Source organism: Nipponia nippon, unplaced genomic scaffold (assembly GCF_047370975.1).
Source record: "Nipponia nippon isolate SJK-2023a ecotype South Korea unplaced genomic scaffold, ASM4737097v1 scaffold_131, whole genome shotgun sequence".
Classification (NCBI taxonomy): Eukaryota; Metazoa; Chordata; class Aves; order Pelecaniformes; family Threskiornithidae; genus Nipponia; species Nipponia nippon.
This window is the reverse complement of record NW_028262326.1, coordinates 23769-48431: the sequence shown is the minus strand read 5'-3', so window position 1 is coordinate 48431 and position 24663 is coordinate 23769. Positions and strand designations below refer to the sequence as shown.

At 37.3% G+C, this 24663-nt stretch overlaps 1 protein-coding gene across 1 annotated transcript in view; it reads left to right on the top strand.

Moving 5' to 3' along the window:
- Positions 1–15276: 15276 nt before the first annotated feature.
- The window catches only part of LOC104020648 (uncharacterized), a 30214-nt gene continuing 20827 nt past the window's right edge, over positions 15277–24663 (top strand). Inside the window, 2 exon segments of the mRNA XM_087750380.1 lie at positions 15277–15404; positions 23107–23222. Coding sequence (XP_087606506.1) covers positions 23160–23222 — 63 coding nt within the window. The 5' untranslated portion in view covers positions 15277–15404; positions 23107–23159.

Genomic DNA, 24663 nt, shown 5'->3' with positions numbered 1-24663 from the left:
AAGGTACGTCTTCTGTGCTCCAGACTTTCCCACTGGTCTCAGGGGCTTGCAGTTTCCAGAAGCAAGTCTTACCAGTAAAGACTGAGATGAAGAAGGCATTTAAGTACTCTACCCTTTTCCATACACTTTGTCACCAGGATCCCTGCCCCATTCAGCAATGGGCCCATGCTTTCCCTTGTCTTCCCTTCTGTTGCTGCTATGTTTGTAGAAGGCTGTCTTGTTGCTATTCACCTCCCTCACTTGATTCAACTCTAGATGGGTTTTGGCTTTCCTAACCTTGTCTTTGTACACTCAGATAATGTCTCTGTATTCCTTCTGGGTGATCTGACCCTGCTTCTACCTCATATATGTTTCTTTATTATGTTTTACTTCTGTCAGGAGCTCCTTGTTTACATCTACAAGCCTCCTACCACCTAGGCTTGACTTCCTGCACATCAGGAAGGATTGTTCCTGGAGCTTGGAGGAGGTGATTCTTAAAAAAAACCCTGCTCTCCTTGGGCCCTTCTTTTGTAGGAACCATCTCCCATGGGATTCTTCCCAAGCCAGTCCATGAGCAGGAAAAGGTCTGCTCTCCTGAAGTCCAGGGTTGTGATCTTGCTATTTGCTTTGTTCCCTCCTCTCAGGACCCGAACTCCACCATTTAATGGTCATTGTATTTAGGCTGCGCAGCCTTAAGTGCTCCAGGAGTAGTTGAATCTGAAGTTAAATTTTACCTTTTGTAAAATTGCTCAAGACTTAAAACTATTTGATTTTATATCAAATATATGCGCTCTGTGGATAACATTCTTTTGGAAGTCTTTAAGGCTCCATTTAAAGAAGGCTTTCTAATGTTTCTTGTCTTTATCTTACCTCATTTGGATTTCCATTCCCTAAGCATGGAAGTGCAGTAAATGCCATACTGATGTCTACCTCTAACAGACTACCCACTGTCTACTTTAAAGGTGATGTCTTGTAAGGAAAAAGACTTTTATCCTGATCATTTAAAACAGGTTTTACTGTAACCTCCTTCTGAATTGCAAATATTTTGCTACTGCTACTTGCAATTAACATTTCCCAGTAAATGCTTTTTAAACCTTGTGGAAAGACCAGGAAATACAATCTTAGACAAAAGGTTAACAGTTGCTTTTGTTTAAAGACTTTACCTTTTTACACATAAGTAAATATGGAATTTAAGTTTCATGATCTCTGTAAGGAACAATGTATTGTTGTTGGTTTTTCAGAAACAAAAAGGAAGAGGGAATGATGCAGTTTTAGGGGAAGATTATTTTCTATACACAGGAAAAACTCAGCTGATTAATGAAACAAAAAAGTATGTTATTGTAAGGGCAAGCAAATATTCCATATTCTGAGATTTGCCCTGTACCTCTAAAAAAACCCCACTTTTTTGTTTTCAGAAAGGATTGCTTATTTGTCCTCATGAACACTCATATTGTTGATGCATGGATGGTTTATCATTTATCATTTGCCTTCACAGTATCTGAAAACCGTGCTCACCAGGGGAACTTATGAATTGCAAAGTCCCACTCAGTCTAATTTCTGGAGGAACTTTGAAGGGAAAGAAGAAAGGGAATGTACATGTTTTGACTACGCAATGGTTGCTGATAAATCAGTTCTCTTCGAAGCATAGTTTGCACCTGTTTTTACACATTAAGAATAGGAATTATTAAGTAATAACTTTTCTCCTCCAGGAAAAGGTATTAATGCATATTTTTGAGAATTTAATGCAATGACTTTAAAGCTGTTCTCTCGAGCACCCCATCAACTCTGGATAACTCTGCAATTGCAAAGGGCTTTCTGAAATCATGGTTAGAGTTCCAGGATTGGAGCTCAGTCAAAATCTATTGTTTGGATTGTCAGGAGACTGATGTTGGAATCCCCAGCTGGGAGAAGTGCTTTAAGGATTTCTGCACTGCAGGCATGGAATACCTTAGTCTTTGCTAGTTAACCTGACATTATTGCTCGTATGAGTAAGGTGAAGATAAAATGAAAGAATTTATTTACTGAATCTAAGTGCAACAATCCAGTTACTGAAAGTATAAAAACAGTGAGCAAAACTGAAAAGAAGCCCCTACGTGTATTAGTCCAGCACTTGGATCACAGCTAAAGTTTTCTCTTGGCCTACAGCATCCTGTAAGATGTTAAGGCAGGTCTGTTAACCACTGATTAGAGAGATGATGATGTTAGGGCACTGCTTAGACATTGATTCCCCTCCTGCATGTCTACCCATTTTATTTAACTTTTTTTCCTCAATAGCTGTGTTTTATTATAGGAGAGGGAGTGATTCTTAAATACTTTTAAATTTTGAACAGTTTGGCTAAAACAGATTCATTGTTTGCTTCTGGCATTTTAATGGCAGCCTGTGTGAACCAAGGCTTTCGGCACTGTTTCTTTTTTTTCTTGCTATTCTTCTGAAATCCAAATTAATTTTTTTCATATTATTTTTCAAGCCAATTTTGTCCTGTGGCAGAGAGTGGCAAATATAAAATTTAAACAGTGTTTTGCTTCTGTTTTGTTTTTGAGAAGGAGACCAGTAGCTCAGATTTTCATATTTACTATTAAAGGCTTTACCTGAGGGGGGGTATCCCAGTCAGTTCTGACAGCACAGAATTTTTCTATTTGTGAATTTTAGAGCTCATTTTTCTGGTACCCTCCACTGAGAGATGCAAGGAGAAGGGACACATATGTTCAAAGCAGTAATAGCTTCTACACCTCTGCTAACTGTCTTCGGATGAAATGTACTAGTCAAAACACAGGAAATCTTTACTACTGTTCCTATAGATGGAATAATCATACCAGAGAGTTTAATTTTGCACAACACATAACAAAAGATCTTGAATTCTCCAGTTAAACTTCTCTAAGCTTAAGCTAATTAAGAAGCTATCAGGATGGCTGAAAGAAAGGATTTAACTTGGATTCTAAATCTTCTATTTTTGGAATCTGGATTTCATCTAGAAAAAGAATATGAGTGCACTGATTAGCATTTTTGAAATACAGTACTACCTGAAACATATGGCATAGGAATTTTTTAAATAAAATAAATCTCTGACAATTGCTTGAAATGAGCTTAAAATCCTGTAACATATTAAGTATCAATAAAGGAAGCACTACCCAGGCTTAGACTGTATGGAGATTCCATAACAACTGACCCTACTTGCTCAGGGAAGTATCACAAATTTGCAATCTTTTTCAGCCCAAAGATAGCTTAAAAAATACTTCAGTCCCTTCTCAGTTCAGGTTTGGAGCATGGAAAGGGTCTTAAAAGATAAAAATATTCATGTCTGAAACTTTAAGTCTTTCAGTGCCATTTGAGATACAGTTCTTCCTTATCACCTAAGAAAGACTGCAGTTAGATCCTTAATACTGGATCACTGTCACGTCCCACCTGGGGAGGAGGGGGAGGAGTGACTAAGATTCGCAAATCCTCTCAGTGGGGATTAAGGTGGACCAACACTCGAGGTCCGTACACAAACACCCAGCTTTAATAGAAAGCTTCTATAGAGACAAATATTGAATACAAATATTCGATGCCCACCAACACCTCTCACGGTTATATCCACCCCAGCTATGCTGAGCTTTATGGAAAGTCAAGGTAGTGGCCATACAGTACTTGACTACTGAATTTAACAACTTTAACAATTTAATAATCACCTTAGGAAAAGTGAAAGGGAGAGAGAGAGAGAAGAAAAGAGAATCACCAGTCCTGGGATCCAGCTGTTGGTCCTCCTGCCAACAGGGGTATTCGGTGAGGAAAAAAGAGGAGAAAGAGCGAGGAGAAGTAGAAGATTCTTATAGAGATGTTGATTCTTGCGCAGGGTACTCGAGTGATGATAATTCCACAAATCATGCACGCACGAGCACCGATCATACAAACTACAGCACCATTTATCAGGTTACATGATTAGTATAAACCCACCTAAATTTACACTTATTGGTTAGTGATTAACATTGCACACACTACTGGTTTACTGTATTAAAATTAGCCTGCGCTTGCTATGTAAATTAGCACGCATGCTCCACGTTGGGGGGGGGGGGGCAAGTCTTTTCGGTCCCTGTGAATTGAGTCGGTGGTCACGATCTCCCCTCGCCACATTACCCTTTCACCTAGATTCTGCAGTTTTATCTTCTCTGGCCACCAGGTCCAGGTCTTTTGAGTGCCAAGATGTTCACTTTTGTCAGCTTGTTAGCTCTTCTTCAAGGTTAGAGCCTTTTCGTTAGCTTTCCACAGTTTGTTATCTTTTAGCTCTCTCCCAAATTCCTTTCCCAAGGCACAAGTGGTTAGTAGTTTTGCTAATTGGAAAATTACATCAGCGACCAGTCAAACCAAGAGGAGTGATACCAGGACTGTCCCCCAGGCAGTAGGTGTGTGGGAGGGAGGGAATAAGACGCTTCACATGAACCGCGGGAGATGGGAGCCGAGGCAAGGCCAGCCTGTCTCCAACAGGGCTCCCTCCCTCACGCCTCACTCCAGGGTACTGTCCGGTCCTGGGTCCTAGCGACCGTCCCTTCTGCATTGTGGTTTTAGCACCCATGGGCTGTTTTGAGGACATCTCGTTTTGCACTTCAGCAGTTCTCCACAATCACCCATATGCCCATAGTGCTGTCTCATTTTCTCCAAGTCAATTTAACTTTTAAAGAGAACTTGCAACTGTAACTCCAGGTAAAATCAATTTAATTGGTATAGATTACCAGTCAAGTTATAACAAAACCATTAACAACCTATTCCATTACAACCCTTCCTGTTTAAACGTAAGGTTAGGGTAAGTTTTCAAGCGGTTTATTCCCTAGAGGTGTAATTAAACCTGCCTCTTATTGAACTTGGGCTACCAAAAGAGCATTTAAATGGGAAATCTAATTTTCCTTCCATTTCTTGTGGGCATATTTGTTTTAATTTTTTGGCAGAGCATTCAGTGGATTTCATGCCAAATCGATTAATAAAGCTAAACCTGACCTAGTTAAAGGTGGGGTTTTGTACCTAAACTCTTTGGTATTCCGGTTTTAAAGAAGCCTCTTCGCTTTACTAAAGGACAAGGAAACCCGTTAACAAGGTACTTAGGCCTCGTTTCGTGCAGGGGGGTTAGTCAGACGCGTTCACAGCTGCACCTTCCCCACGTGTGATGGAGCTATCTAACCGCCTCAGCTCACCCCAGCAGGGCACTGCGTGCGGTGTCTGGGCACGTCGTGCTCCCTTCCTCCGCTATGCAGGCGCCGGGGCTGCTCCTTCCCGCGCCCCCCTCCCCCGCAGGATCTGCGGTTTGGTCCCTAGCAGCCCGGGTCGGGTAGCGTGTACGTGAAGGGGAGGCCGGGAGAGGGGGGGGGGGGACGGGGACGTGGGCCTCGCGCTGGCAAACGGCGGCCCGCCTGGCTCCTTGGGGAAACCGGAGGGAAAGAGAAGTTTTTTTTTTTTTTCTGCCCCTCCTCCCTCTTGCATCGGGAGCCCTCCGCGGCCAAATTCGGAGTCTGCGCGGAGCGACGGCGCCCGCTCCCCCGTGAGCCCCAGCTAGCACGGGAAGAACGGTTGCCCCGCCCAGGAACACTTCTAGGGAGTAGATTGAGTTCGCCGCTAGAGCGCCCGCATGCTAGGTACGCTCTGGCGAGTCGCCGCGCGCTCCTCTCTGTCGTAAAGGCCCGCCTCTCTTGGCTGGTGTGGCACCGCCGTGGGCGGAGCGGTTGTGCAGGCTCCGCCATGATGAACAGCGGAGGGGATCGCGGGAGTGCCAGCTCGGCTTCCCCCTTAGGGCCCTACGTCTGTCATCCAGGTCACGAACCTGTCCTCGACAGTGACCAGTGAGCAGATGCGAGGACTCTCTTCGGCTTCCTGGGAGATATCGAGGAGTTGCGCCTCTATCCCCCGGAGTAAGTAGGGCCTGCGCCGGCCTCGGAGCGATAGAGACTTGGGATGAGGAAGAGGCCTAGAGGGGTCGGGAGGATGGAGGGAAGGGAAGAGGCAGAAGGCCCCTATGTGCCACACTGTGAGTGTGGGCACCAGAGTCTCCCGCACTGCAGGGAGGGGGGTCACATGGTCCCCACCCCTTTGTATGGGGCAGGAACGTTAGGGGAAAGGGCCTTCGCCCGGACCTACAGATGGCGGGTCCTTGTCCCGGAGGAGGGGAGCAGCCGCGGCATCTCCGGAGCAGCCCTGTAGAAACCTACGGCGGGTTTTGTGTTCTCGAAATGGTGGCGTGCCAGGGCCGCGGCCACTTGCAGTGGGGGCTGCCGGCACTGAGTCGCAGCCTGGCGAGAAGCGTGCTCCCAGGCTGCAACCTGAAGCGCTTCCCTGGCGCAGGTCTTGTTCCCCCCCCTTTTCCTGAAAACCCTCATTTTCTGTGGCCCACCTTTCTCTTCTGCTCGGACTTATCCCAAGTGGAGGGGGGTCGGGCGAGGAAGCGCCCCGGGCCGCCCCGCCCGGGCTAGGATGCGTGTGCAAGCTGGCGGGAACCAATCTCCCTCTTTGTTCGAAGGGCTCTCTCTTCTCCTTCTAGAAAGGGCCGCTCGGAACAGAAGCTACACCATAGCTGTTAGCACAGAGGAACAGTACCTGCCCTGTGCTCAGAACGCTGTCCCCGAGACGTTTGCAGTAAAATGAAAGTTAATAACGGACATTACACGATTTCTCTGAAAATTGTTCTCATTATGTCAGCTGCATGGAGAGGGATCTGCTCAGATGGGAGATAATATTGTTATTTTGCAAACCTCAGTGTTTCTTCCAAACAGATGGTGGCCAACAGAACAGGGGAGTAAAATAATTTTTTTCTTAACGCATTTGTTGTATTAGGAAGTGAATGACAGACGTGCCTTTTCAAACCATTTTATCTTTTCTTTTTCCTTATGAAAATTAAATAAGAATAGTAGAAGGGGACAGGGGGAGTCATTCACATCCATACTTTTAATACAACCTGAAGACAGAGGAATAAAGTTTCAATTTTTAAAAACTAAATAGCAAAAAAAGTTGGTATTTGTCCATTTTTATCTGTTACTAGATTATACTTGGCTAGGTTTGAATGAGGGCCCATTCAGAAAAATTAAATGTGATTTAATATGTATATAAAGTATATGTAATAGGCATCCATTCATATGTAAAGATTAAAAGCAGCCTTACCAAGTTGCTTAAAGCCACTCTTTAATAGATTTATGGTGATTTTTGTTACAGTTTTTCTAGGTTTTTACTTTGGACTTGTTCCACAATATACTTAATACACTTGTTTTTCTCCTGACTTAATATATTTTTTGTTATAGCTGTTGCTCTTATTTTTCACTAAGTCATATAGCAGATTTTAAGGAAAATAAGATATTTTTCTTGACATTTGTTTAACATGCAGAAATAATGTTTGTGCCTATGTATAAAATTTTGCCAGTCTGTGTATACACATAGAATATTAAAATCCTGTACCATAGCAGGGTTTGACTTGGAAATGTCAAGGTTATAATGCAGTAAACACCAGTTCTAAATGATTAATTTTAGTTTTCAGCAGGAATAGGATGTGGGATTGTGATTATTTATTTTACTCTTGGGTTTGTTATTTACATTTTTTATGCATAACTTTTAGAAATATGCATTTCCTTGCCTCAAATAGTTCTGGATGTTTGACCTGACTTTCAAATTATTACCTTGGAAAAAAATGAAGTATTTAATCCTAATGCCCTTCTTGTGAAACAGTAAAAACATGCTTCCTATTGACTCTCTGAAAATATATTTCCATTTAATAATATTATGGATAAGTTCAAGAAAATAGTATTTCATTGACAAATGCACAGGTAGCAAAGGTATTCCAAGCAAAAAGATGCTACTAATAGTGATGTCTGCCACTTGTTAAAATTATTTTTTCTGCTCCCTATTTTTTCTTTAGGTATTTTAATGATTTAAGGCTTAGATTTTTTTTTAAAAATAAATTCTTTTCTATTACTTCAATTAAAAAGGAAATTTAGCTTTTTTTACATTAGCCAGTCAACATCAGACAAAAATTAATGTCATCCCAGTCTTAGCTTTAAAAACATTTCTGTAAGCAATCCAAACTTCTGATGCCTGTTCTAGAGCATGAGATTTTGTTTACCTTCATGGAACAGTGGGAAACTCACTTTTCCAGTCCGGTTCCTAGCTGAAAAAAACATAATTCAGTAAATTGAATTAGTGAATTACAGGTCTCATGGATATTGACTACTGAGACAACAAATATTAATATGCTCTTTTAAATTTTATTATTTCATGCCGAGGGAATAAGAGGAAGGTGACGTGGTAGCTTTCCATGTCGAATTCCAGAATATTTGTGTTACACTAATGTGTAAGTAAAAGTTTTCACTGAGATTGGGACTTTTGCTAGTCTTTGTACAGAAGCCCAATAGTTGAAAAAAATAAAGCCAACAGTTTTCTTGTTTCAAGAATGATATATAGTGTAATATTAAAAGAGTATTATCCTAACTTTTTTTATAAAGCGATATGCAGTGAAATAAAGTTGCATGTATCATTGTGTGGAATTGGTTGTAACCTGTTTTCTCTCTAATTCTGTAAAATAAGGCAAATGTTCACCATACACACAAAAATATTTTTACTTAGTCAAGCATGAGTTTTGTAGAGCAGAGTGAAGCTGTGTTTCTCTTCTTGTCAAGTGCATCATCTTTGTATAAAAAAAAAAAAAAGAGGCATTCAAGTTAAGAGACTTACTGTAATATTTGTAATCCTATTGCCTTTGCTGGGACATGTTTTATTTCTAATGGATATGAACTTCTAGTTCTGTTGATGATCAACAGAGTAAATGCTTAATATATCAGGCGTATGTATGTGTACATGCATACACGCACTTTATAAAGCATATAAACTCCCCTTTTTCTAATCCAGCATTATGGTCTTTCCAAATAAAAATATAAATTATCCTTCACCTTTGGACAAACAGTGACTTGACTCTGGAAGCCTTCTACTTTTTTCCCTTAATCTGCCTAGAAGTATAATCCATAAGTTGTGTAAATCTGATTGTATTAAATACTTTCAAATTTTTTAATAACAAAACCGTTACTTTTCAATAAAAAAAAAAGGAAATAAATCTCATTTCTGGTATCTGTGAGATTAACTTGGTCAAGGACATGGATGATTTTGGAGCCATTGCTCTTGATAATTTTAATTTCTTTTTTTTGAAATATTTTTCCCCATTCTTGGAAGAGTGCAGCATTTACATGTTGGCTTTGGATTTTTTTTTTCTTCATAATCCTCTTATATTTTGCTCTGTCAGCAACTTCAGAGGTTTGTAGAAGTGGTAGCATTTGATCAGGTGATCATTTCAACCTTATAGGAAATTCCTTTTTGATAACTTACTGTTCCACTATAATTCATTGTTTTGCAGCACCTGCTCTACTGCTGACTCTGAAATGAAAAAAAAAAAAAAAAAGAGAAGGTTTATGGACTTACTGGGGAGTGAGGACTGATGATTATCTGGCACCTATAGGCTCTTTAATGATTATAGAATAGACAAAGTATAGGGCAGTTATGCTATGGTTCGTCTAAACTTCAGTATTATAAGAGAGAAGAGTTGTGCCTTTTTAGTCCATTTTTCTGCATTTCTGCAGCTTTCTCTCTGTCATTCTTACGTGTCCCTTGGTTTTCATGCAGGGTGCAACAGAGAATTTATTTAGAAAACTAACAGGAAGTCTCAATTGTTGAATATAATTACTTACAGTGATTACATTAAATAGAAAGCATATTGAATGTTAGATAAGTTCACTTGTAAGCATGCAGAATGTGGAGGGGGAGAAAAGAGAAACCACCTCAGCTTTTTAATGTATTAAATAAAATGTAGGTTCTTTAAGATGACTCTTCAGTATTCTTAGCGAGCTTCCTGAACCCAGTGACTTTTACCCAGCAATTTCATATCTTAAGACTGTGGTTTTAAAGTAGTAGTTTCTTTTAGGGTCCTTTATTTTGTATACTGAATTGATTGGGAGGACTTTTATGAATGTTGAGTTAAATCACACTATGCTCTTTGGTAGTTTGTCACTTCATGTTTTATCTTCATTCATCAAAGCCCTTCAGTTTCTTCAGTCACTGCTAATCAGGCATCCCTTTAAGAAGGATGGATTTCATACCTGTCATGTTCCTGAAAGCCTACTTCTCCGTGAGGAAGTGTCTATCTTGTGTATTAGGGGCTTTCACACTTTATGCAGATAGCAGTAAATGCTACTTTATTATTATTGTTATTTTCCAGAGAGGCCTGTGTGAACTGTGAGTAGTCCACTTTCAGATTCAGCGTTGAGGGCATTGGAAACTCTTGGCACTGGAAGAAGTTGTTCCCATATGGTCATCATCCTGATTTTAGCTACTTATCAGTGAGGCTTCATTGGCACTGAAAGCAATATTTCTTTTTTATTGAAAAACCATTAACATGAATCATCTTTCAGTGGGTCAGAGATGCTTGTTACTGGTGGCTGTTTGTATTTACCTATTTTCTTACAAGAAAATTTTAAATTTCACTTGATTGTACAACTATATACTGTTCTGCTCTCTGGAAGGCTTTCCATTGAAACTTTAATCTAAAATTGAAAGTACCTATTTGATGAATAACATCAGTAAACAAGTATAAGTTATGTGGAGGTGGGTTTTGTTTTTATCCACTCATTTTACTCTTAAATAATTTGTATTTGATTGTCAAATCTTAAAGAGACTAGCTGAGTTTATGTTTTATCATGCTGCAACTCTCTGCTGTATTGGTTTAAAATTGGTATCAAAAACTTGCCCAAGAAACTTTGACTTAATGAGATTTTTTTTTAACCCTTTCCTTGTAAGACTTGTCTCTTAAAGACTGCTGTAGGTGGCTTTCAGTGCTCAAAGACCCCTTTTATTCCATTTCATTACTATTGCCAAGCATTTTGGTCACCTCTTCTTCTCTGTCCCATAAACAGAGCTTTAGCCTTGAGAAGGATATTTGGAGAATTTGCACTTTTTTTTTTTACCAACTGCTCAGAAATGAAAGTAAGGGGTGATTGTAAAATCCTTTCAGAAAATAGGATTTCTACGTTGTTGGGTTTTTTAATTTACTTGTATGTATGGTATTTTCCCTTTTGCTTACATCTTGAGGAAAATAGGATGACTGAATTGCAGGTTTCCAATTTTACCAAATGAGATCTGGTTTCTTCCTGAAGCTAAAGACTTAAATATCGTAAAGAAAAGTTAAAGGTATATTTGAAAATGACTTGGAAAATTATGGTTGGATAGGGTGAAACAGTCAACAAGACCAGAAAATAATATTACAGTCGCAGCCTGTGTAAGAGAATTAGCTTATGTACTAAGAGTTGTTACTACATCGGGGCCTTGGTGTGGATTTGCCAGTTCTGTGTAGAAGAGGGTGGCTTTAGTGGGGCTTTGTTGTCAGCTTCAGTGATACTTTATCATCAAAGTCTGAGGAAAAACTCCTGAAGTTTTGAATATCTGTGTATTGTCCTGATTTGGCTAGAGATCTGAATTTCCATGTTGAGAATGGAGAATTGCTGTCATTGTTTAACAAGTGCTCCTCAGTTTGCCATTTGCAAAACTTTCAGTGCTTATCGAGTTTTCTCGAGGGAATACACAGAGGCCATTAAGGAGGTAGGAGGGAGGCATCCTGCAAGCCCGTGTGTGCAAAAGATCTCTGAGAAACCACACTTGCGTGGTGATGCCAGGAGCATGAGAGGGTATGCTGTGTTCCCTGCTTTGTAGAATATTCTCTGAAACTTTTGTCTCTTTGCTGTGGTTTTTTTTTTTTTTTTAATCAGCCTAAAGTTACTTACACTTAAACTTACAAAATGTGTTGTCCAAGAAAGTATTAATTTGTTACCTTTCTGTTGGCTGTTTAAATAGACTTTTGTGTGAAGATGAAATATGGCTTCTTTTTCTCACAGTTCTGAACAAGACCAAGACCAGTCTTTATAGATTACTTTCAGATTGCAGTACAGTTGAAATCTGAAGCTGTGTGACAGGTCTTTTGCCTTGGGTATGTACTCCAGTATGCCAACTACTCATACAGCTTAGAATTGTTTTTCGGCACACTAGGAGACCAGTGACATCTGTAATCAGATTCTTAGTCCCAGTCATGCTTTTGCATTATGTTTGTCACCCAGTTGAAGTCTGTTTCAGAGAAGCCTTCAAAATTACATTTGTAACGATAAGCCTTCAAATGTGGCTGTAAGAGGATTTTTGAACAGTTAAATATTGAAAAGCTTTATTGAGCAACAATTGAATTTTTGCAGAATGAATTGTTTGAAAGCAGGGAGGCACAAACTGTCTGCATTAGGTGTTGAAAGCTCTGCTATAATACTGTTTGCTTCTGGATGTTCTGGAGCGGTCTTGGAGGCTACTACAGACGAGTGTTTCTTAGATGTCGTTATATCCTGTAGTGACTGCAGTATAGATAAGGCCTTTGATATAAAACACACAGAGCCTTATTTAAATGTGATCTGCACAATTATTCCAGAACATCTTATTTTGATAGGTTATTCATTTCTGTTGTTGTCTTCACCACCACCCTGAGAAAATTTGGACCCTTAGAGGGATGTTTTGTAGCCTTTTATTTGATTTTTTTCACTGTAGCTTTCTGAATAGGTCATTCTTATGTTTTTTGGTTGGTGGTTGTTCTGTTGGGAGATGGATGTTACTGTCTTCCTACAAAAGAAAACAAAAATGGCAGAAACATCTGAATACTATTCAGATCTTTTTCCTTTTTGAGTTTTCTTGCTTTCCTAAAGAAACTGGATTATAGTAACCTTAAATCAGAGATGTAGGACTTGCTTTTTTGCATCAGTGCTTTGTAACCCTAGGAAGAAGACTATGACTCTACCTCAATTCAGCCTCAGAAAAGGTTGGCAGAAAAAATGGAACAAAAGGAATTAAAACAGAATAGGAGTTTTCTGTTTTAAGAAAGACTTCTTACAAAGCCTACTGGGGAAGTTTAGGAGGCCTGCTTTGTAAAAGGAGAGGACCCAATCACTGTGAAACCTTTTAAAATCTTAGATCTTTTGGATATTAATCATCTCCCTCAATGTAGATGCAGCATTGATGTGTTTTCAGCAGAGGTGGTCTCCTTATAAGAGAATTTCTCCTCTTCATCACTTCTCCAGTGAATTGCATGATTAGCTTAACCTTCAGAAAACACTTTGTACCAAGACTTCTTTTTAGAGCTTTGTTGCAGCAGTGTTCCGATGTTAATATTTTTTACCATACTTTCCAGATAGCTTTTGTGATTGAAATCCAGGAAATACGGGGGGGGGGTATTATAAAAAATACACTTGTCGTAGCTGGCTCTATAGATGTTGAAATTTATAAGGATTATTTATGGAGCCTGGAACTGCCTGGAACAGAATTATGTTTTTGAGTTAGCAATGAAAACAAAAAAGGAAAAAGCCAAGAGATGTTAGAAGTCTGGACCACAGAATCTTCAGTGGAGGCTTCAGCCATTTGGGTTGTAACACTGGCATGTGTATTTAAACAAACCCCAAACAACAACAAAAAACCCAAACCACCCTCCCCCCCAAACCCAGGCACACAGACCCCCTTCCACTCGCCCCAACCAAAACAAAAAAAACCAAACCCCAACCTGTGGCTATTAAAAAAAAATCTTTGCAGTGAGCAAAGTCTGGCTCTTCAGAATATATAAGATTACAAGTCATATGCAAACATTTCTGCTGAGTACTGAGAAAGTCATAGCTCTTTGTCAGCTCTGATGGAAAGTGTTCTGAACCAAGACTTTACAGGTGGCTCAAAAGCCATTTTATACATTTATTTCCTTCCTGAACGTGAAAACTTGAAACTGTGAAAACATTGTCTGCTACAGACAAACTAAATGGACAGAAGAAATTGAGTCATCTTGCAATGTTTTTCTAAATTGTATAAGGTTGACTTTCATATTTATGTTTCTTCCACTCCCTGTTTGTTTTTGCTTCCTCAATGTCTCTGTTTTCACAGAATTTTCCATCATAAATGTTTCTGATTGCTGTTCTGAAGTTGGCCAGCTCTCTAGATATTTTACCTACATGTTACCTTTCTGGTAACCAGAAACGTACCAATCTGCCTGCCTCAGACTAAGTTCTTGGTTCATTTATGCAATTAATATGATGAAATAATGTGTCTAAAACTTCTGCGTTTGTATTTAAATACTAAAGCCTAATTAATTCCTTACAACAACTTTGGGAGTACCTGCTTGGAATTTGAGGGACTACAGGATGGATTGGGCTAAATTTGAACTGCTTCTGGTACTTCCAGAAAGTTGACAAGTGTTTCTGTTTCAGTTGAGAGAGGGTCAGGATTAAACAGTTCATGCAGTGTATTTTCCATTATTTACTACTTTGCTAGAAGACAGATGTTTTTTCCAAATGGAACTTGCTGATGTTCCAGCAATATCCTATTGTATTCTGTCTCTGAAGGCTTTACCTGTACTTACTTCATATGAAGAAATAAATTGCTTGTATTCCCTAGTCAAGGTTTATACTCTTTATACATTTTTTAAAGCAAACTTTGGTTTTGATCAAGATTACAAAGTTTATGTATTGTGCTTTCTGACGTCTCTGTTGGTGTACTTTCTAACGTCTCTGTTGGTGTACTTTCTAACGTCTCTGTTGGTGTACTTTCTAATGGAAAAGGAAATTACCCAACATGCATATTTTTAATTTTCTTCCTTATTCTAGCCTAATAGTGAATTCCTCCTACCTCCTCCAGTGTTATTCTGTACTGCACTATGCCAAACTAAGGCAGATGATAAAAAGGATTTTTGTTACATTAGTGAACTAAGACCTAACATTTGAAAGAACTCTCGTGAACTGCTTTTATCTCAATATGAATTAACAAAACTTCTTTCGTGAAGGCCTAAGAAAGAGTATCGGTTAATATGGGCTAATATCTGAAGGACCCACTAAAAAATGATTGGGCTTATTGTTTGACTTTCTTAAACAAGGATTATTTGAAGGATAAAAGATAAACTGTAAATTATTTCCTCGACAAATGTGTTGAGTAAATGTGCTACTTATAATAGTAATTTGGAATGTACTGGTGAATGTTGTTTAGCAAGATTTGTAAAGAAAATCAGCCTTGTTAATTTGGGATTTTGGCTTCTGTAAGTTTCCATTAAAAAGGAGGAGGGGCTATGCTATGCTTTTTTTAGTGACATAGTAAGTAGGCAAATTAGTAAATTTCTATATTCTTGTCTTTTGGGTAACTTTTCCAGGAAGTCTAAAACTTTTTTTTTTTAAATTAAGAAATAATAGTTGAAAATACATGCATACATTTAATATGGCTAATTGTTTTTTTTTCCTTTTATCTTGCAGCAACGCACCTCTTGCTTTTTCCTCCAAAGTATGTTATATTAAGTTTCGTGAAGCATCAAGTGTTGGTGTGGCCCAGCATCTAACTAACACGGTTTTTATTGACAGAGCTTTGATAGTTGTGCCCTGCGCAGAAGGTTGGTATTTTAGACATTCTTCTGTAATGTTGGTCTTTGTCCTGTTTGTTAATTGTTTTAAGCTTTCTATGTAAGGAGATGGTGCTCTGTTGTTATTTTATTTTATTGCTTTTTGAAATAAAGTCTTGAAACAAAATTGAAAATTGAATGAAGAAACCCAATTATATAAATTTAATTGAAATTCAGCATTAGAAAAAATTAGTTGATTTAAATTAGGATAATTCAATTTTCCATAGTTATTACATATTTTTGGGGAAAAGAAGGTAAAATAATTCCCTTCAATATGGTTTGTGTTGGCAAGTTTATTCCCACATAAAGTTCTCACTGAAGTCAATGGAGCACTGAAAAGATTAGGCAGATCCTGGCACTGATAACATTGCAGTTTGGATCTTAATGTATCGCCCTTGGTGTGGTGGGGTTTTTTTGTTTGTGTGTTTGTTTTTTTTTTTTTTTTTAAGATACTAATTATTTTTCCATTTTTTTTTTTTTTAGACTGAATGCCAATTTTGTCTTGTAGACACGTGATATATGCATTTGACCATTTTAGATTCATCTAATCTAAAATATTTTGCATTTGTGGTGATAATTACTGTTTGAATATAAATTACCTGCTAGTTTAATAAAAAAAAAATCAGTTTTCCTTTCTTGTTCCTGTGGAAAATATTAATTTGTGTTCAATAAAAAGGCTTTCTTATGCATACTGGTACTCCTTTTTGATTTTAGATATCTCTTTAAAAATGCAATCAGCTGTACAGAATACTTCTAGTGTAAAATATTTTTATAACTCTTAGTATTCACCAAGCATTTTATTTTATTAAATTTACAAGTGTTCCTTTAACTAGCTTTGAGGTCATGCTTTTACAGATGTGTTGAATACAAGGTAGTTTTATTATTAGTATACTATCCCAGATCTGAATGCAGTTCTATGAAGCATGGCTTTTACTGTAGGCAGATCGCTGGAGTTAGGCAGAGCCCCATTGACTTCATAGGGATCATTGTGGGAATTGAGCATCTGCCTATTTGGATCTGGACTTTTTGCCTTTTTGGAGTGAAAGCATTCCAGTTGTTGGAGTGAAGCTAACTTCACTTTGAACGTGGTAGCTGTTTTGCCATGAACAACGATATTTAGAATGATTGAGCCATAAGTTGCAGCAAGTCCAGAAATATCTCCTATTAACAGGACTTTTCTAACTGCAAGAGTCAGGTTTTGGTTCAAAAAATACTGTTGACTTCTTGGAGTTTGTTAACAGTGGTTCCAGAGTACCATTTTTTGGCATGTTGGCCACATCGTGATCTGGATAGTATGAGATTAGTGCTGCTGTAATAATGGTCTGGGGTGTTCCTAGCAAACTCTGACAAGTCTCCAAAATTTCATAGACTCTGAAATGACCTACAATACACTGTCTAGTCTCGTAGCCTTGTTAATATGGGCATATTAACAAGTCTTTGTGAAGCCTAGATTTTTAGTTGCTTTTATGCTTTGTTTTGGGGGCTTTTGGTTTTATTTTTGGAACTTGTTCTTAAACCACAAAGAGTATCCACTTGAAGCTTTGTAGAGGCTTTGGGTGGGCAAAATGTATCAGACCAGAGTCGTCATTATTAAAAAATTGCCCTTAAATAATTGACTACAAATTCTTCAGCATCTTAGTTTTACGTTTCATTGAAAAGACCTTAACACTGGTTCAGTACTGCCAGAGAGGAAAGATTGCTGCCTAATGAATGAACAACACTTCCTGGTGTTTTTCTTGTGATGAGATCACTGCCTGACGTGATATGGCAACAGGCAGGTAAAGCTACATTTTCCTGTGTCTCTTGATGGTAGACAATGAGTGGAAGGAGAATAAAATCAAAATTCTGAGAAATCTTGTTCCAACCCTGTTTGTAGCTGACTTATTAGGCATTTCTGAGAAAATGTATTACAGAAAAATTGTCACTGTTCCAGATCATTCTGGACCCCACAGAGATTTATGCATAATTAGGTGAACAAGTGATTGGGTTGTGAGGTCAAATTTTTTTTTAAGTCAGAATGCTGTTTCTCTGTAACTTTCTAACAGAATCACTAATTTTAATTTGTAAAGATGTGAATTCATATAGGTTTAACTTTCTGAGGAATTTATTCTGTGGAATAAGCATAGCTTTGGAGACCACAGTGCAACATTTTTGATTCACTATGTACCATTGTTAATGGAGTCAGTGGAGTATATCACAGGCTTTAAAAGTAGCAATTGCTGTATTCTACTGGAAGGTTAAATTATATCCATGGCCAACAGTGCCCGTAGTAAAACATTTCATGCGCCGAATTGAACATAGAGGAGAGGTAAAATGGAACCCTGAAAACTTGGTTTTAAAAACCAAAATAAAATCTGAAATTTGGAGTGTATTTAAACAGTGGTAAATCAAGGGAGTATAGAGGAGGGAATTACTACGCAATGAAAATAATGTTAATTTTGTGACATTTAATAAACAATTTAACAAAAATGTAATTGTAAATGAAATAACATCGAGTTGTCAAAATATGACTTTCTTTTGTGTGTATCAGTAGGTTTTTCTTTAAACATTATACTTTGAGAATGCAAAGGTTGAAAGATAAACAAAGATGCCACCCTAATCATTCTAAATTTTATGTCCACATTGTCTAGTAGATGGATTTTGACTATTAATTTGGTTTTGTATGTTTTCTCTGTGTGATATTTGTGCATTATTAGATGACTAGACTGGCCAAGGCAGACCTGTTACACTTGCCTGAGTTAGGCATTGTTTGCCATGCCACTAAACCTGCCGCCAAGTGAAACCTTCATGGGGGAAATGAGATCGAAGTCTGGCCTGCTGAAGATGGACGCCCTGTCTCTGTTTTTATTTTATTTTGCTTTCTTTCCTTTGTTTCTTTTATTTTATTTTTCCCTTTTTTTGTTTTGTTCTGTTAAATCTCTTTCCCTTGTACTTGTGAACTGGTAATTCAGTTCTGAAAAAATGATGTTTTGTAAAGGGTTCACAGTATTTCATTTTGAAGTTGACCTGAAGTTGCTTGTGGATGGTATACACAGAATTTAGAATATGATTAACTAAGTTTTATGCTGTGAATTATGGATAAATTTGGTTTGGAATACATTTAAGCATCTAAATTCAACAGATGAGCACGTTGTGTCAGGCTGGAATAGTGAAAAATATATCAGTTTTAAGATGCATTCTTTCATATGTTATGCTTCATGAGCTTATCTTGGAAGAGGACAGTTGAAACTCTTACTTTCTGGAGAAATTAACTTTACAAAGTAAAATCATGATCTTTCTCTGCTATTTTTCCTCTTCTCAGCAGAGTAGTTTTATTTTAGGTTGCATGGTCTGTTTAAAAGAAGGCTTTCTATTTATGTCTAATAGGAAGAGTTTAAAATAATTAATTTCTGATATTGAACTTTCATGAATATTGAATGTCATGAAATATTTGTTTGCTTCTGATGAAACCTTGCTCCAGTGAGGTCAGTGGCAGTAAGATTTCATCCTTTTGTTTTTGTAATTTTTGGAAAAAACTGTTTACCTCTCAAGTACAAATGCAGCCTGAGGTTTTGGTTGGAATGTGTTATGTGAGGCACATTGTCTTTTAACACTGTTATTTGTGGGAAGATTGAAAAGTTCTGTGTGTGTGTATGTGTGTATTGCACTTTTACATGCTCCAGTGGTGATTATTTCAAGAAGAGTTTAAAAAAAAAAAAAAAAGAAAAAAAGTGTAATCTCACAATCTCAGAAGCCCTGGCAGCTCATGCTGGATTGAGAAGGTTCTCATCCCTAAATGATGTTTGTTCTTCTTTCTTGTGAAATGGAAGCCCTGAAACAGAAGTGCTGGACCAGGTGGTGTGTCTAGTGCTCAGGCATTGCTCTTCCCAGCCAGCTGCATTGGGACCAATTGGTTTCACTGGTAATGCACCAGGCTGTGAACTGCAGCTGAGAAGAGCTTTGCTTTGTGATCTCTGTTGGATTTAGCTGTGCCAGTTGAGGTAATTACGAGTAGTTGTAATCTCTTTAATCTCTGCTGCTAAATCCAATAAGAATCATGAATTGGATCACACAGAAATTATTTTATTTATAAGTGTGTGTTTTCCATTGATTTAAAATAGTAGGAAAATAACAATTCCTTTAATTATGTTTCGAGTAGATGTGAACAGAAAGTATTTTTAAAACAAACGTTTGTACTTATTGCTGAAGCAGTTTTGGGGGGAGGGGAGGATTAACCATGTAGTTTCAGTACAAAGAGTAGGAAGTTAATTTCTTCTGAGCACATGGAGGGGGATAAAAATACTGTGATTAGTACCTGCTTAACACAGATACTTCTGTTCAGCATTTAGCAAAATGGATTCTGGTATGGACTAGGTTGGCTAGGGCTCTTAAGCACTTTTGATGATACAAAAAAGTAACAATCATAACTGATATTTAGGACAACTGTACGTTTCTGAAGAAGCATAAGGTATCTCTAGGCAATGCAGAGCTAATCTATATTTGATTCCAGATTCCTTTGCAAAGCGAAGAATAAATAAATAAAATGATCATAGAATCTGTAATTTACTAAACACTCATAAGCTTCGAAGAAATATTTCTAAGGATGTGGTATAAATGTGGCATATTTATTTTTTCTGTTTCCCTTATTAGAAAATAAATATCTTTACTTCATTTCAATTCAGCTTTTAAATACTATGAGTTTAAAAACCTAAACAGTTATTGTTAAGGTGTCCTAATTTGTTATGTCATTACCCATATGTTTTGTTGTATCTTTGTGGGCTTGTATTCATTTTCTAAATAAATTAATGGGGATAACATTCCAAAACTTAAAGCTGTAACTCATGAGGTTATTTGGCCTCACATATTCATTTGTTTTTCAAAACTTTCTAAAGAACAGGGAAGTAAATTTGCAAGATATTTCAGGTTTGGTTTTTTTTCCCCACCCACAACAGTTTATTTTCTATAGAATTGTTAAAAAGTTTGACCTGATCTTAAAAACTAGAGGGGATCTTTTGAAAAGACAGTATCTCTGAAAATACAGGCAAATTTTCAGGATTCTGTCTGTAGAGATACAGATTCCTCATTCTTGAATAAAATAAATGAACAGATCTTTGTTTGTGGCATGGAACTGACCAACTAGATTTTTGTATTTAAAATAAAACATGATGTTGTTGAGGGACCAAAGTATTCTGGAAATAATGCTGCTAACTTTATAATTTAGATATGCATGTTATTAATTTTTTGAACTGCTATAATAGTTTACTTAACTGAAAGTGTTCAGTGGATTCCTTAAGCAACATTTGAGCAAATGAATAATTCCAATTATTTCAGTAAGATGACCCATATGCCTAAAGTTTAGAATTGTATTTAAATACCTTTCTGAACTTGACTCCCTGTCTTTTTAGTTATGTGCATAACTCGGTTCCTATTTAAAAGGGCTAAATGCCTTAAGCATCTCTTAAGTTTATCTGGTTGTGTGTATATTGAATTGGCTGTATGTAAGTGCATACTTAAATTAGGCATATGCTTATGTACATTACTGACCAAGGATCTAAATTAGAATGCAGATGCACCACTTTAGGAGCCATTTCTGCCATTGGATTTACTTGACCCATGTCTGTTGATCCTGTAGAAACCTGTATGAGTATCCAGTTAATTGTAAGATGCTGGCTGTTCAGGATAAGGTCTGGTTCATCGATCATTTGAAAACACTTAAGTATTTTGATTTTCAGAAGAACTGGTATATAATTGTATGCCTAATTTGCACACAGTTGCTGGAACTGTATATTTGGAAGCCTGTTAGTTAGCTTCACAATAGGCAGGATGTGCAGCAAAGTACCTGATTCTCATGAGCAGTCAGGCAAATCAGGTACGCCTCTCATTACATGCCTGACTTCAAAATGAGACCTGTAAAGAGTGCTGAACATTGTGATGATGACTCAGATTCATGCATGTTTTTAAAAAAGCCCTGGAAGACATAATTGCACAGTTAATTCTTAAGTTCTAATTTCCTATTTTTTCTCCTTTAGATAGCAAAATCAAGTGGTTTGTTACATGTTAAGGAGCAAGGTGCCTCAAAACTTAACATAAATAAAATAAATCTAAATAGGAAGCATGAGAAAAAAAGAATACTATTATTTTATCTTTTCTATTCCACTCATGCTATATATAAATTAATTTTCATTTATATTTGTTTTGACCTTTGGTCATATCCAACTGTAACCCAGTCCTTGCTGCAGATCTGTATAACAGGTTTGCAACACTTTTGTCTTCTTTTTATTTTTTTAAAGTAGCATGATTCCTGTGGGGTTTATTGGAACTCGTATAGCTAAAATTGCACAGTGTTTTGAAACTTATCTCATATTTTGTTTTTTGATAACAATATTTATATATTAATTTTAAAATCCTGAAGTTAGGGGTTTTATAGTTAAAACATGTACAGTTTGATCCAAAGCAGTAAAAGCCACTGGCACAGTATTTGTATATACCTTGACTTTTAAAACAATGTTTAAATAAAAGCATTTACTTTATTAAAATGTATGGGGTAATACCAAAGGGCTCAGTTGGATAGCATATATACAGTTACGCCAGTAATTTTGAATAGATCATAGATAACTAGTATAATTAGGACTTCCTTTCTGTAGTTTTTCAGTTCAGTGTTTAATGTTTGTACCAGTTTAAATCCCTTTGTATTTCAAATTTAATACATACATTTAATTGTATTTGTAATTAACTATTACATCTTTTGATTTTTGAAGATTTTTTTGGGGTTCATTTAGCAGTCTAATTGTGACTAACTTTGAATAAAACCTGTGTTTAGTTCAGATTAGATATTACTTAAACTTTTAGCATGATGGGGAATATAATGTGGTTGAAATAGTAGGAAATACATATTTTAGGAAAATATAGCTTGCTTAGCAGATCAATTATGATTTTGTTTGATCTCAGTAAATTTAAAGCTAATTTATCAGAGTTTCAGATAAACTGAGGTGACCTAGAATGTAAGACAGTACAAATCTGAATTTTTCTGCCCTCCCCTCCTCCACTCCCAACTTCACTTGTAGTATGTCTTGTGTGGAGTCACAGTAGTTTTTATTTTATTTTTATTTATTTTTACATCAAAAGTAGGTAACACCAGAGAGGGAAAAAGCGCACTAATTTCAGTTAGCACATACTTTGTGGGTTTTTTTTTTTGTTTGTTTGTTTGTTTTTTTTCTGATTTGGTTATTTGCCATTTCTGGGGATTAAACTTTAAAAAATGTTCTTCTTTTCTGTATCTGATGTTCTGTGTGCTATTAGTGATGCAGCCAACACGAACGGTTGTCATGTGTAAAACAACTTTCGATCACCGTAGAAAACACCGCCCTGGGAAAGCGTCCATGCTTGATATCGTTTGGTTCATGAACATTAAGTTTCCAGTACAGGTGACCCATAGCTCAAAGTGTTAAATAATTGTGTACATTATTCAGTTTTTAAAATAATAATCCATTAATGAGATTGTTAGTCTTTGAAGTTTTGCTAACTTTTGTTTTTCCTAGTAGAGCAGGGTAAAAGGAAATACTTAAGTTCATATTTGTTTCTTTGTAAGGATCTGGTAGATAGATTCATTCTTATTTATTACTTTTTTAAATGCAAGGGTAATTGTAAAATCATAGAAAGAGTAACATCTGTGTAGTGTTCCAACTCTGTGTAATGCTTTCATTTGCTTCTTCAGGTAAAATCCCAGATGAAGCCAAAGCCCTTTCTCTATTGGCGCCTGCTCCTACTATGACAAGCCTGATGCCTGGTGCAGGGTTGCTTCCTATACCTACACCAACCCCTTTGACTACAGTAAGTAAAATTCAGTCCCTGTTTGATTTCTGGTTTTCCTCTATACTCGGTAGCCTTTCTGTGTTCAGAGAACAAGAACTATTTGATCTGTGGATGTTGTCCTCTTATATGCTAAATCAGTGAGGATTTAGCTGTGGTGCCTCTTTTGAGGGTAGATCACAAGATGTCCATGCACTACCTTTCCTGGGTGTTTCTTTCAGATTCTTATTTTGCAAAATAGTAGGTAAATACTGGTTTTGGTTGTGCCCATTTTAATTGTTGTCCCTTCCCTAGACCAATTAATTTGATCCAATGGCAATGCTATCCACCTCCTAAAAATTTGTTAAAACATAATAGTTAAATTGACACGGTTCTTCAGAATATTAAAATGCTTCATTAGGGTGCTTTTACTTGATATCTCTATGACAGGGTTTTTGACTGTTAGCCTAACAATCTTTTCACTGCAAAAAGCATAGGAGCTAGCTAGCTGCTGCTGCTTCTGCTCAGTTCCCTTTTGCCTCTGTAAGCCTTTCTTGATACCAGCAGGCTGTTGTGCCCTATTCAGGGAGGATTCTGGAAATAGTAAATCCTACTTCAAAAAAATTGGGCTTAATGTCACTAACCCCATGTTATTTGAAGGTGAAAGTCCTCAGTCTTCCAAACATATTGCAGCAGTGTGTGTATTTATGTTGTTACTGGTACCATCCTGGATTTTTGGCTTGTGTTAAGGGTGTTCTGCAGATTCCCAAACCTATCTGTCCTTAAATGATTCCTCATCTGTTTCCATTACCAGAAACATTATTCCCACTCATATTCTTAGCTGACACTGATCAGCATCCTAAAAGAAATGAATGTATTTGGTGTCTTACTTCTTTCCTTCATTCCATAAAAAAATTGCTTTAACCAAGTTTGATTTCTTCTGCACTATTTCAAACATCTGCACAAAGGTCAGCATCCTTTTTGAAGCTTGTGCTCCAACAGCTGTTTTAGAGTATACAATTTATATAATGAAACAGTGGGACGAAAGTCACCAGTTAGAGGTTTAGGCTAATTCTGTTTATGGTTCATAACTGTCACTGTATAAGAGACATTGCATGACTTTGAAAATAATTTTTAGTTCACAAGAATGTTGGCTTTTTTTTGTCTTAAAATGGGTGATACTGCCCTCATTGTTATGTGAAGTAATAGTTTAGGCATTTCATAAAACAAAATGTGCTTACTCATGGTTCCACTGCATAATTGCCACTAATGAAGCATAAATAATCATAGAATCATTTAGGTTGGAAAAGACCTTTAAGATCATCGAGTCGAACCGTAAACTTAACACTGCCAAGTCCACCACTAAACCATGTGACTATAAGCACCACGTCTACCCGTCTTTTAAATACCTCCAGGGATGGGGACTCAACCACTTCCCTGGGCAGCCTGTTCCAGTGCCTGATTACCCTTTCAGTGAAGAAAT